This window comes from Martes martes (genome assembly GCF_963455335.1).
Source record: "Martes martes genome assembly, chromosome: 11".
Classification (NCBI taxonomy): domain Eukaryota; kingdom Metazoa; phylum Chordata; class Mammalia; order Carnivora; family Mustelidae; genus Martes; species Martes martes.
The window spans coordinates 394,927-407,971 of record NC_137899.1 but is presented as its reverse complement, the minus strand read 5'-3'; the positions used below and the strand labels follow the sequence as shown (position 1 = coordinate 407,971).

Here is a 13,045-nt window from a genome sequence, read left to right as displayed (position 1 = left end):
AAATTAAAGAAGAATTGAAAAAATTCATGGAAACAAATGATAATGAAAACACAACAGTTCAAAATCTGTGGGATACAACAAAGGCAGTCCTGAGAGGAAAATATATAGCAGTGCAAGCCTTTCTCAAGAAACAAGAAAGGTCTCAAATACACAACCTAACCCTACACCTAAAGGAGCTGGAGAGAGAACAACAAAGAAAGCCTAAACCCAGCAGGAGAAGAGAAATCATAAAGATCAGAGCAGAAATCAATGAAATAGAAACTAAAAAAACAATAGAACAAATCAACAAAACTAGGAGCTGGTTCTTTGAAAGAATTAATAAGATTGATAAGCCCCTGGCCAGACTTATCAAAAAGAAAAGAGAAAGGACGCAAATAAATAAAATCATGAATGAAAGAGGAGAGATCACAACCAACACCAAAGAAATACAAACAATTATAAGAACATACTATGAGCAACTCTATGGCAACAAATTTGACAACCTGGAAGAAATGGATACATTTCTAGAGATGTATAAACTACCACAACTGAACCAGGAAGAAATAGATAACCTGAACAGACCCATAACCAGTAAGGAGATTGAAACAGTCATCAAAAATCTTCAAACAAACAAAAGTCCAGGACCAGACGGCTTCCCAGGGGAATTCTACCAAACATTTAAAGAAGAATTAATTCCTATTCTCCTGAAACTGTTCCAAAAAATAGAAATGGAAGGAAAACTTCCAAACTCATTCTATGAGGCCAGCATCACCTTGATCCCAAAACCAGACAAGGATCCCACCAAAAAAGAGAATTACAGACCAATATCCTTGATGAACACAGATGCGAAAATTCTCACCAAAATACTGGCCAATAGGATCCAACAGTACATTAAAAGGATTATTCACCACGACCAAGTGGGATTTATTCCAGGGCTGCAAGGTTGGTTCAACATCCGCAAATCCATCAATGTGATACAATACATTAATAAAAGAAAGAGTAAGAACCATATGATACTCTCAATAGATGCTGAAAAAGCGTTTGACAAAGTGCAGCATCCCTTCCTGATTAAAACTCTTCAAAGTGTAGGGATAGAAGGCACATACCTCAATATTATCAAAGCCATCTATGAAAAACCCACCGCAAATATCATTCTCAATGGAGAAAAACTGAAAGCTTTTCCGCTAAGGTCAGGAACACGGCAGGGATGTCCGTTATCACCACTGCTGTTCAATATAGTACTAGAAGTCCTAGCCTCAGCAATCAGACAACAAAAAGAAATTAAAGGCATCCAAATCGGCAAAGAAGAAGTCAAACTATCACTCTTTGCAGATGATATGATACTATATGTGGAAAACCCAAAAGGCTCCACTCCAAAACTGCTAGAACTTATACAGGAATTCAGTAAAGTGTCAGGATATAAAGTCAATGCACAGAAATCAGTCGCATTTCTTTACACTAACAACAAGACAGAAGAAAGAGAAATTGAGGAGTCAGTCCCATTTACAATCGTACCCAAAACCATAAGATACCTAGGAATAAATCTAACCAAAGAGGCAAAGAATCTATACTCAGAAAACTATAAAGTACTCATGAAAGAAATTGAGGAAGACACAAAGAAATGGAAAAATATTCCATGCTCATGGATTGGAAGAACAAATATTGTGAAAATGTCTATTCTACCTAAAGCAATCTACACATTTAATGCAATCCCTATCAAAATCCCATCCATTTTTTTTAAAGAAATAGAACAAATAATCCTAAAATTTATATGGAACCAGAAAAGACCTCGAATAGCCAAAGGAATATTGAAAAAGAAAGCCAAAGTCGGTGGCATCACAATTCCAGACTTCAAGCTCTATTACAAAGCTGTCATCATCAAGACAGTATGGTACTGGCACAAAAACAGACATATAGATCAATGGAACAGAATAGAGAGCCCAGAAATAGACCCTCAACTCTATGGTCAACTAATCTTCGACAAAGCAGGAAAGAATATCCAATGGAAAAAAGACAGCCTCTTCAACAAATGGTGCTGGGAAAATTGGACAGCCACATGCAGAAAAATGAAATTGGACTATTTCCTTACACCACACACGAAAATAGACTCAAAGTGGATGAAGGACCTCAATGTGCGAAAGGAATCTATCAAAATCCTTGAGGACAATGCAGGCAGCAACCTCTTTGACCTCAACCGCAGCAACTTCTTCCTAGGAACATCGCCAAAGGCAACAGAAGCAAGGGCAAAAATGAACTATTGGGATTTCATCAAGATCAAAAGCTTTTGCACAGCAAAGGAAACAGTAAACAAAACCAAAAGACAACTGACAGAATGGGAGAAGATATTTGCAAACGACCTATCAGATAAAGGGCTTGTATCCAAAATCTATAAAGAGCTTATCAAACTCAATACCCAAAGAACAAATAATCCAGTCAAGAAATGGGCAGAGGACATGAACAGACATTTCTGCAAGGAAGACATCCAGATGGCCAACAGACACATGAAAAAATGCTCCACATCACTCGGCATCAGGGAAATACAAATCAAAACCACAATGAGATACCACCTCACACCAGTCAGAATGGCTAAAATTAACAAGTCAAGAAATGACAGATGCTGGCGAGGATGCGGAGAGAGGGGAACCCTCCTACACTGTTGGTGGGAATGCAAGCTGGTGCAACCACTCTGGAAAACAGTGTGGAGGTTCCTCAAAAAACTGAAAATAGAGCTACCCTACGACCCAGCAATTGCACTCCTGGGTATATATCCTAAAGATACAAACGTGGTGCTCCGAAGGGGCACGTGCACCCGAATGTTTATAGCAGCAATGTCCACAATAGCCAAACTGTGGAAAGCGCCTAGATGTCCATCAACAGATGAATGGATAAAGAAGATGTGGTATATATACACAATGGAATACTATGCAGCCATCAAAAGACATGAAATCTTGCCATTTGCGACGACGTGGATGGAACTAGAGGGTATCATGCTTAGCGAAATAAGTCAATCGGAGAAATATAACTATCATATGATCTCTTTGATATGAGGAAGGGGAGATGCAAGGTGGGGGGGTTTGGGGGGAGGTAGGAAAAGAAAAAATGAAAAGATGGGATTGGGAGGGAGACAAACCATAAAAGACTCAATCTCAAGAAACAGACTGAGGGTTGCGGGGGGGAAGGGGGACGGGAGAGGGTGGTGGGGAAATGGACATTGGGGAGGGTATGGGCTATGATGAGTGCTGTGAAATGTGTAAACCAGATGATTCACAGACCTGTACCCCTGGGGATAAAAATACATTATATGTTTATTAAAATAAAAAATTAAAAAAAAAAAAAAAAAAAAAAAAAAGAAATATGGAAGCTGGGAAGGAAGTGGTAAAACATTTCTCAAGGGCTAAAAGTAAAGAATTGTCAGTCTGGAATTCCATATTCAGCAAAAACCTCCTTCAGGGATGAAGATAAATAAATTCTCAGACGAAGGAAAGCTAAAAGCATTCCTTACCAGGAAATACTTTAAAAGACTTTCTAAGGGAAGATTCAGACAGAAGGGAAATGATACCAGAAGGAAATTTGGGACCTCGGGGGTAAAAAATCAGCTTGAGAAATGGTAACTATCAGGGTATATATAATAGACTATTGTCCTGTTGAGTTACTTTAAATATACTTGTGGTTGTATTAAAAATACAATATTATTTCATAAAGCTCTTAATTTGTACATATGGAATACATTTGTACAGATGGAATACATTTGGCAGCAATAAATAAAGGGCACTCGGTAAACTGACAGAATTGTTGGCCAGGTTTTGACATATGAGTCCAAGTAGTTAAAATGTAGATTCTGAGCAGACTCTGAAAAGGTAAGTGTATATATTGTCACTCCTAAAATAACCAATGAAGGAAATGCTATAGACAAACAAAAATAGAAAACTAAAAAATGTTTAACCCCAAAGGAGACAGAAAAGAACAAAAAAGCATAAGGAAAAAATAACAGGAAAAAATAATAAAATGATAAAACTAAATTAAACTTGTCAACAGTTATATTTAATATGAATGGTCTAAACAAACCAGTTAAAGGACAGATGGTAATGACTCCACTATGTACTTTGTACAAGAAACTCACTTCAAATATAATGATATCATAAGTTTAAAAAGAGGGGCAGGGAAAGATATACTATACAAACACTAATTGAAAGAAAGCTGGGGTTTCTGTATTAAAGTTTTTGCTTGAAAGCATAGAAAATTAACAGATACAAAAAGTGATTAAGAAGACATAAGAATCCTAATGAGCTTCAAAATACATAAAGCAACAACTGACAGGATGGAAAGGGGAAGTAGGCAAAATCATAATTATAATTAGAGATTCCAGTACTCCTCTCTCATTAATCTTTGGAACTAATGGGGGGGAAACAAGCAAAGTGTACATAAAACTTGAATGTCACCACAAAGCAACAGAATTTAATTGACATTTATGGAACACCCTACCAACAGTAAAATACACATTCTTTTAAAATGCACATGGATACACCATATTCTGTGTCACAAAACAAACTTGAGCACATATCAGATAAATCACACAAAAATACATCCCCTGACATAAATGAATTAAACTAGAAACAAAGAACAAAGAGAGTGAGAAAGTCTTCAAACACTTAGAAATTAAACACCAAACTGCTAAATATTAAATGAGTCAAGGAGGTCTCAATAGTAGACATTATAAAATATATTGATCTGAATGAAAAGGAAAATACAACATATCAAAAATGGTGGGAGGCAGTTATGTCAGTGCTTGGAGAGATAGTAATAGTATTAAATGCTTGTATTATGAAAGAAAAAGGTCTCAACTCAATGATTTAAGCTTTTACCATAAGAAATTAGAAAAGGAAGAAAAAATAATTCAAAATAGCAGAAGGAAGGAAATAATAAAGATAAGAGAAATCAATTAAAGGCAGAGATCTATAAAAACAAAATATTTATAGAAGAACAATAAAATAGATAAATCTCTAGCAAAACTGTTAGAGAGAGAGAAGAGAAATATTACCAATATGAGGCATGAAAGCTGGAGTATCACTACAGACCCTACAGACATCAATAGGATAATAACGGCATACCACAAACAACTCTACACATGTCAGTTCTCCAACGTAGATAAAACAGACTAATTCCTTGAGAACCACTAACTACTAAAACTCACTCAAGATAAATTGAACAACTAGTAGAGACCTAGAGGTATTGATGGAATTGAATCCAGTCGGAGATGACTTCATTGGTGAGTTCCACCAAAGAAGAAATAACACCATGTTTACACAATCTCTTTCAGCAAATAGCAGAGGAAATTCTTTCCAACATTTTATGCGGGCCCAACATTGCCCCAGTACCCAAACTAGAAAAAGAAAATGCAAAAAAAAAAAAAAAATTAAGACAGAGATAACTACGGACAACATCATCACAGACACAAATACAAAAATCCTCAACTACATTAGCAAAAAAATCCAGGAACATTTAAAGAATAATACACCATCGCCAGCTGGCATTTACGCCAGGACACAAGGCTAACTCAGTGCAGCTGACCCTGGAACAACATGGGTCTGACCTGGGCAAGTCCACTTATGTGCAGATTTTTTTCAAAAAATACAGTACCATCCTGTACATGTATTTTCTCTTCCTTGTGATTTACTTAATAATATTTTGTTTTCACCAGCTCACTGTATTGTAAGAATACAGTATATAATACTATAACATGCAAAGTGTGTGTTAATCAAATGTTGATGCTTCTTGGTAAGGTGTCCAGTCAACCTGTCCAGTAGGCTATTAGTAGGTACATTTTTGGAGGGTCCAAAGTTACATGTGAATGTCCAACTGTGCAAAGGTCAGTGCCCCAACCCCCTTGTTGTTCAAGGGTTGACCATATTTGCAAATCAATCAATGTCACCTACCATATTAACAGTTTAAAGAAGAACAATCACACCAGATGCTTTTTTTGCATCAATTGATATGAACATGATCATTTGAATTACTATGATTATATCATGAATTAACATCATACATTCATATCAGATACCACTCACAGTAAAATTCTTAGCAAACTATGAATAACAGGGAACTTCTTGATCCTAATAAAGGTTGTCTATATACAAAACAGCTGGCATCATAGTTACTGGTGAAAAACTGAACCCTTTCCCTGCAGGAGTGGGCACGAGATAAGGATATTCAATCTCACCACTTCTGTTCTGTGACTTCAGTCACACTGGACGTCCTAGCCAGTGTGGCCACTGAGGAAGGAAGGAAGGGCATCCAGGTTGGAAAGCAAGAAAGAAAACTATTTGCAGATACACGTGTGATGGGCAGACATGTTTAGAGCAGCTCTGTTTGTGAACGACCAAAGCTGGAAACCACACCGACGTTCTCCAGTGACAAAGAAATGGTGGCCCGATCCACGTGAGGAAGGACCATAGGGCAGCAATAAGTCGTGGCACACTGAGTGCATCTCGAGGGATTTCCGCTGAGTGAGAGGAGCCAGTCTCAGAAGGTCACCTACGGTGTGACTCCGTTTACATGACACTTGGAAAAGGCACAACGGTAGATCACAGTGGCCAGGGCTTAGGGGCAGAGGAGGGTGTGACTGTAAGAGAACAGCCCGAGGGAGGGGGGAGACGGAGCTGTCCTGGGTCCTGATTTTGGTGGTGGTTCTACAAGCCTACGCATGTATTAAAGTTCATCTAACTGTACGTCCCCCCAAAGTCAATTTGACTTAATGGTAATCTATAAATAACATCTTCTTCTAAAAAACGCAGGGTATTTCCAGTGATTATCTGTTCACTCAGTTGCAGTCTTGTCCATCTTAATCCTTGAAAGAGTCAGTATCTGGATATTCACCTTGTGGCTGTATGTTTGGAAGAACCCCCAAGTGAAGGCTTGCATAGATAATGAATGCATTTAATAATGGTAAAAATGGTAATAATGGTAAAAAAAATTGCTAGAAATATGAAATGTGTTGTTATTCTGTTTCCTTGCTATTGTCACTTTGTTTTTGTTTTTTTTTGTTTTTGGAAACAGGTTCATTTTGGAATTCTGCTTCCTTCAACACCGAGACCTCATACCTTCACTTCCCTACGTTCCATGGAGAACTCAGTGCTGATGTGACTTTCTTTTTTAAGACGACAGCACCTTCTGGGGTGTTTGTGGAGAACCTGGGGATCACAGACTTCATCAGACTAGAGCTGCACGGTGAGTTGCCCCCTGGGCAAAGCCACCAGGCCTCAGTATATAGCAATAACCCTTCTGGGAACCTAATTCCCAAAGTACTACTATGCTTTCTCCATCACTTGTATTCCTTTAGTACATACTAAAGTTCTAATACCTTTTTTTTTTCAAGATTTTATTTATTCATTCGACAGTCAGAAATCACAAGTAGGCAGAGAAGCAAGCAGAGAGAGAGAGAGGAGGAAGCAGGCTCCTTGCTGAGCAGAGAGCCCGACATGGGGCTCGATCCCAAGACCCTGGGATCATGACCTGAGCCGAAGGCAGAGGCTTTAACCCACTGAGCCACCCAGGCGCCCCTCTAATACCTTTTTTAAAAAGATTTATTTATTTGAGAGAGAGAGAGCAGGGTTGGGAGGGGGGAAGAGGCAGACAGAGTCTTAAACAGACTCCACGCTGAGCATGGAGCCCAGTGCAGGGCTTGATCTCGTGACCCTGAGATCACAACCTGAGCTCACACCAAGAGTTGAATGCTTAACCAACCTTACCACCCAGGAGCACCTAAAGCTCCATTATTTTAAATCCTTATTTTTAATAGGGAGGAAAACAGTGATTCACAAAACACACAGCAGTCTGTCCAATTCTGTGCTGCCCTAACTGTGTGTGCAATAAGGATCTTTTAAACCAAACTGGTCCGGTAACTACTCCCTAAATTGCAGATTCATTTCATGTAATTGACTCGCCACATCGTTCACCCATGTATGCAAGGCTCGGTTCCTTGCTTCAAAATTTCACGGAGGGCTTTTTAAATAAAGTACATGAGGATTCCACCCACCTTGAAATAACTTCGCTGATATGTAAGAAGGCAGGTCACAGGCCAGTTTCCCTCCAGTGGGGAAAGATCCCTAGTCCTTAAGGTTTAGCAAGATGAGGAGCATTCTCTGAGGAGGAATAGGGTAAAATGGCTTTGTTTTTCTTCCCCCAGGACACACATTTCTGTTGCCCTCCTAGCCAGCTCAGAGTGACATTGGTCAGCAGCCGTGTCACCGTCCGCTTTCATAAGGAGCATGTCGTGCCCCTGCCCTCCTGTCTCCCGAGACTGAATTTCCTCCCTGCGGAATGAACCGAGCTGCTCTCCTCTCTGTGTTTGCAGCTCCTGCAGAAGTGACCTTTTCCTTCGATGTGGGGAACGGGCGATGCGAGGTCACAGTGCGTTCTCCCACTCCCTTTAACGACAACCGGTGGCACCACGTGAGGGCCGAGAGGAACGTGAAGGAGGCGACCCTTCAAGTGGACCAGCTCCCCAGCAAGACGCAAGCCGCGCCCGCGGATGGCCATGCCCGCCTGCAGCTCAACAGCCAGCTCTTCGTGGGTGAGTGCGGCTGCCCTCCGGCTGGGCTGTGCTGGTGGACACAGAGGAGACGTGAGCCGTCCAGCCTTGACGGCAGCAGGTGCACGCGGCTCCTGTCAGCACCGCGGACTGAGGGCTCCAGCAAGAGTCAGGCTCTCTTTCCACAGATGGTTGCTAAGACAGTTTCCATAGCGCGTTGTTCGGGATCATGGTTTCCCTAGATTTCCCAGGTCACAGATGACATAACGGACGTCCAGAGAGAGCGAGAGATGTAGTCTAGAAACTGAAATAGAAGAGAAACCCAGTCCCCAGTGGGTGGGGTCCCAGGCTGGACCTCAACAGTATTGATGACCTGCGTTAGCTTTAGTGACTTCTTATCAACACTATTTATAAAACGGTTAGCAAATGTCACCCGGAACTCCCGGCTTCACTTCTCAGTGCAGTCGGGGAATCTGCCGTGTGACTGTGCCCGAGTTCTCCCATGTCCCCTCCAACACAGACCGCAGGAGGACTCACGTGGCGGTGTCGCCCTCCTCCGCTGCCCAGTCCTTACAGACACCGGGTTCAGAACCAGTCTGGTTCCACTCTCGCTGCTGGTGCTTCAGGGATGAAAGCTCTGGGTAGAGGAAGTCTTCCTTTCCGTGTACTCGCTTACTTTTTTTCTTTTTCTCAAAGGGAGAGATAAGTTTTGCTACATTACTTTTCAGACAACTCTATTCTAATTTGGAAAGCAAGCAGATCAATGAGGTAGCTCTTCCTTGGTCATTTCTCATGTGTTTTCAAGTAAATAAGGAGCTGGTCCTATTAGGAACTAATCTAAATCACAGATTAGCCCGCAGTCTGCTTTGCCAGAGGACACCTACAGCTTCTGGGGGCTGTGCTATGCAGGGAGGTGTGTGTGTGTGTGTGTGTGTGTGTGTGTGTACAACCCATGACACAGAAAACTCCAAGGCCCCCAGATTGGAGATTAGGCTCATGTGAGGCATGATAGAAAGAGAGAGAGAGCTACTCAGTGTTCAGTGACTGGTACCCTCCTGACCTCAGAGCCGGCAGGCTGGAGCGAGGCAGGCCTGAGCCTGGGTATTATTATTATTTTTTTAACATCTTATTTATCTATTTGACACAGAGAGAGAGAGATCACAAGTAGGCAGAGAGGCAGGCAGAGAGAGAGGGAAGAGGCTCCCCGCTGAGCAGAGAGCCCAATGCGGGGCTCGATCCCAGGATCCTGGGATCATGACCTGAGCTGAAGGCAGAGGCTTTAACCCACTGAGCCACCCAGGCACCCCGAGCCTGGGTTTTAATGTCAACCCTGCTTTCTTTCTTTGCCCGCTCCTCAATTCCTTTTTCATGGCATTGTTAATGGGAGCATTTCTAAGAAAGGACGGTATTACAGATATAATTTGTTATTATATATAATATATATACTATATTATATATAACAAGTGTGTAATAAACATGTAACAAAATATGTATGATCAATGCATTTACAAATGATAATGTATATTACATATTAACCCCATACAATGTATATACATTTGCATGTTACGAATTTGTAATATATATTATATTGCAAAGATTTTCAACTATCTAACTTTATTGTGCCCATCACAGTTTGTACACTTAAACTTTATTTTTTTTTTTGTACACTTAAACTTTAAAAAGGAGAGATGGTCTTTTTTTTTTTTTAATGAAGGAACCGACTTAAAAATGTACAAATCTTTCTAAATAGAACTTGAAGAAGTACTTTTTAGAATAAATATTTACGAAGCTCAACTTCAAAAATATTTCCGTCTGCGGTTTTACTCGATATCGTTTGATGATTCTTAGTCTGTGATAACAGCCTAGGTTTTCAAAATTGCATGTGTTTGTAGAGCTTCCGGCCGGTCCCTTTTCTGACATGATCAGTCCGCCCGCATTTGGACCTGGGGTGGAAGTACCACTGAGACCCGGGGCACGGCTGTAGTTGTTTCCCTTGTAGGCGGGACGGCCACCAGACAGAGAGGCTTCCTGGGGTGCATTCGGTCGCTGAGGTTGAACGGCTTGGCCCTGGACCTGGAAGAAAGGGCCACGATGACGCCAGGCGTGGACCCAGGCTGCCCGGGACACTGCAGTAGCTACGGACGTCTATGCCACAACGGAGGGATATGTAGGGAGAGACCCAGGGGCATCGTCTGCGACTGTGCCTTCTCTGCGTATGACGGGCCATTCTGCGAGAGCGGTGAGTGTACCTTGGGCAGGAGACAAGTCCTGGAGCAGGATGGGGAGAGGGAGGCACCCCATTTGGCTGTTTGCCTTGTGTTTCTGGCATTTGACCCTTTCTCTATGAAAGGATAAGGCGGTTCTCTGTGATCAGCTAAACGAGAGTTGTTTCTCTCCCAAATTTGTCCATTTATAATTCTGTTCTTGAGAAGCTCGTGATGACTTCTGTTGGATTCAGCATCATTCACGCAACACTGAGATGGACAATAGCTCTAAGCATATGTTCACACTTGGCATTTAATGCTATGTAACTCTGAGATGAAGCATTTTATGGGCCATAATAAAATACTGTTACTCAGTTCGACGTCATGCAAATATACATGGGGATAAGTTATCTTTTTATCCATACTTGATTATCTTTTTAATCGGAAATATTTCTAAATCAAAAAAAAAGACAGCAAAGCGTGACATTCTTGTTTCCTGTCTTGAGAGACTAAGGGTTAGAGATAGTGTGTAAATACACGCAGAGAAGAGCCTCGCCTTGACTTCGTATTAATGTAACAAAAATGAGTGTCATTCCAGAGACTTCTGCGTATTTTGGAACCGGCTCGTCCGTTGTCTACAACTTTCAGGAACATTCTAACCGCACCGCCAGCAAGAACACCAGCTCCTTGGCGGCTTTACTTCCTGAGGGTCTGACGCTGGCTGGAGAAGTGGCCACACTGAGCTTCCGGACCACAGGGACGCCCAGCTTACTCCTCTATGTGAGCTCCTTCTACGAGGAGTACCTGTCCGTGATCCTCGCCCCCAACGGTGAGTGCTGAGACTTCAAGAACAAGGAGGCTGGATTAGAAAATAAGGTCCACAAGGAGGGGGACCCTTTGGGTGTTTAACTACGAAAAGGAAACACAATTGCGTGGCTTGCCACGCTTGTTACACTAGTTCATGATAACCCTCAAGTGTTTATCACTAAAGCTCACATTTCCATGATCACATTTAAGATACATTTCCCCCGTGGACGTTTGATCATTTTAGGTATTTCACGTGCCGCGAGGCTTCTTGCTATTCTGGGAAGTCTTTCCTTCTGTACGTGAATAAATGAGTCCTGCAATTCACTTTGAAACGAGATAGCTCACTTTGTACATGGAAAATATTTCCTCCTCCTTCTTAGCAAAGTAAAGAAGTATATTAAACTATCTAAAATCCACTATTCCTAGGCATCACATGAATAGGATTGTTCTTTACTCATCGGTGGGTGGGAAGCCATTCATGGCAATATCTACATACGAAGAAACGTGGGATGAGAGGTTCCCAACTCATGGCCACCAAGTCTTTCCAAGACTGTTGCAGATGGAGCATTAGACCAAGCTGTAACCTTGCTTCAGAGAGCGGAAGGGCAGAGACCTACTTTCTGGAAGATCTGCCCCAAGCAGTACGGGGTTATGGGGTTGTGGGGATCCCTGTGAAGGACATCAGGAGATTTAGATGTTGTATCACATCATTGGTCTTTCTTCTGTTTCTTGATTATGGCAGAAACATTAGGAAAAAAATTCTAGTCTTGCAAAAAAAAATTCATTATGCAAATGCCAGCAATACATTAAATGCATTAAAATAAGTCACATTAAAAGAAGTGATGCTTATAGAAACTGAATGTTAATGCAATATTGCTTGAGATGTTACCATTTAATACTATGAATACCACATGAATAATTAACTTCGAGCCTAGCTCCGAGTTCCCATATGCTTAACTTAGAATTTTTTCCTTTTGTTAAGGAAAATGAAGGAACTTGGGAAAAGACCATTTGGGCTTGACTTTTAAAATAGTGTAATCGGATTCTGAATTCGGCCCTGGAATAGCACATAAATGATCACTCTTCCAGGAATAGAGACTCTCGGGGTCCTTAAGCAAATGCTCAATAAAGTCAAATTATAGGAAATAAATAAAAACAAAGTGTGCTTTAGAACCTGTATTGACATTTTTTAAAAAATTCCATTTTAGGTAAAAATGTCATTTTTTGGTCTTGTTTAGGAAGTTTGCAGATCAGGTATAAGCTGGACAGGCACCAAGAACCTGATGTTTTTAACTTTGGTTTTAAAAACTTTGCCGATGGGCGGCTTCACCAGGTGACGATTCACAGAGAAGCGGCGGTGGTCTCTGTAGAGGTAAGGGGTAGATTCACAGCAGCCCAGAGTAACCAAACTTGTGGCATTCAGTGTATGACCTCCAGCAAGGCATTGAGAATAAATCCTAGTAAAAGAGATACACGTTCAGCCGTCTTCCCAGAAAGTCCTGGGGACAGAAAACGTAGTCAAAGTGTT

The 13,045-nt window shown here is 41.2% G+C and overlaps 1 protein-coding gene across 1 annotated transcript in view; it reads left to right on the top strand.

Annotated features, from left to right (window-relative positions):
- Positions 1 to 13,045, top strand: part of LOC308352115 (contactin-associated protein-like 3) — a gene marked incomplete at both ends in the record, with an annotated part of 187,029 nt that overhangs the window by 156,063 nt on the left and 17,921 nt on the right. The window contains 5 exons of the mRNA XM_080818171.1: positions 7,033 to 7,203; positions 8,330 to 8,548; positions 10,506 to 10,745; positions 11,309 to 11,539; positions 12,756 to 12,889. Coding sequence (XP_080674297.1) covers positions 7,033 to 7,203; positions 8,330 to 8,548; positions 10,506 to 10,745; positions 11,309 to 11,539; positions 12,756 to 12,889 — 995 coding nt within the window. The remainder of the gene's footprint in view (positions 1 to 7,032; positions 7,204 to 8,329; positions 8,549 to 10,505; positions 10,746 to 11,308; positions 11,540 to 12,755; positions 12,890 to 13,045) is intronic.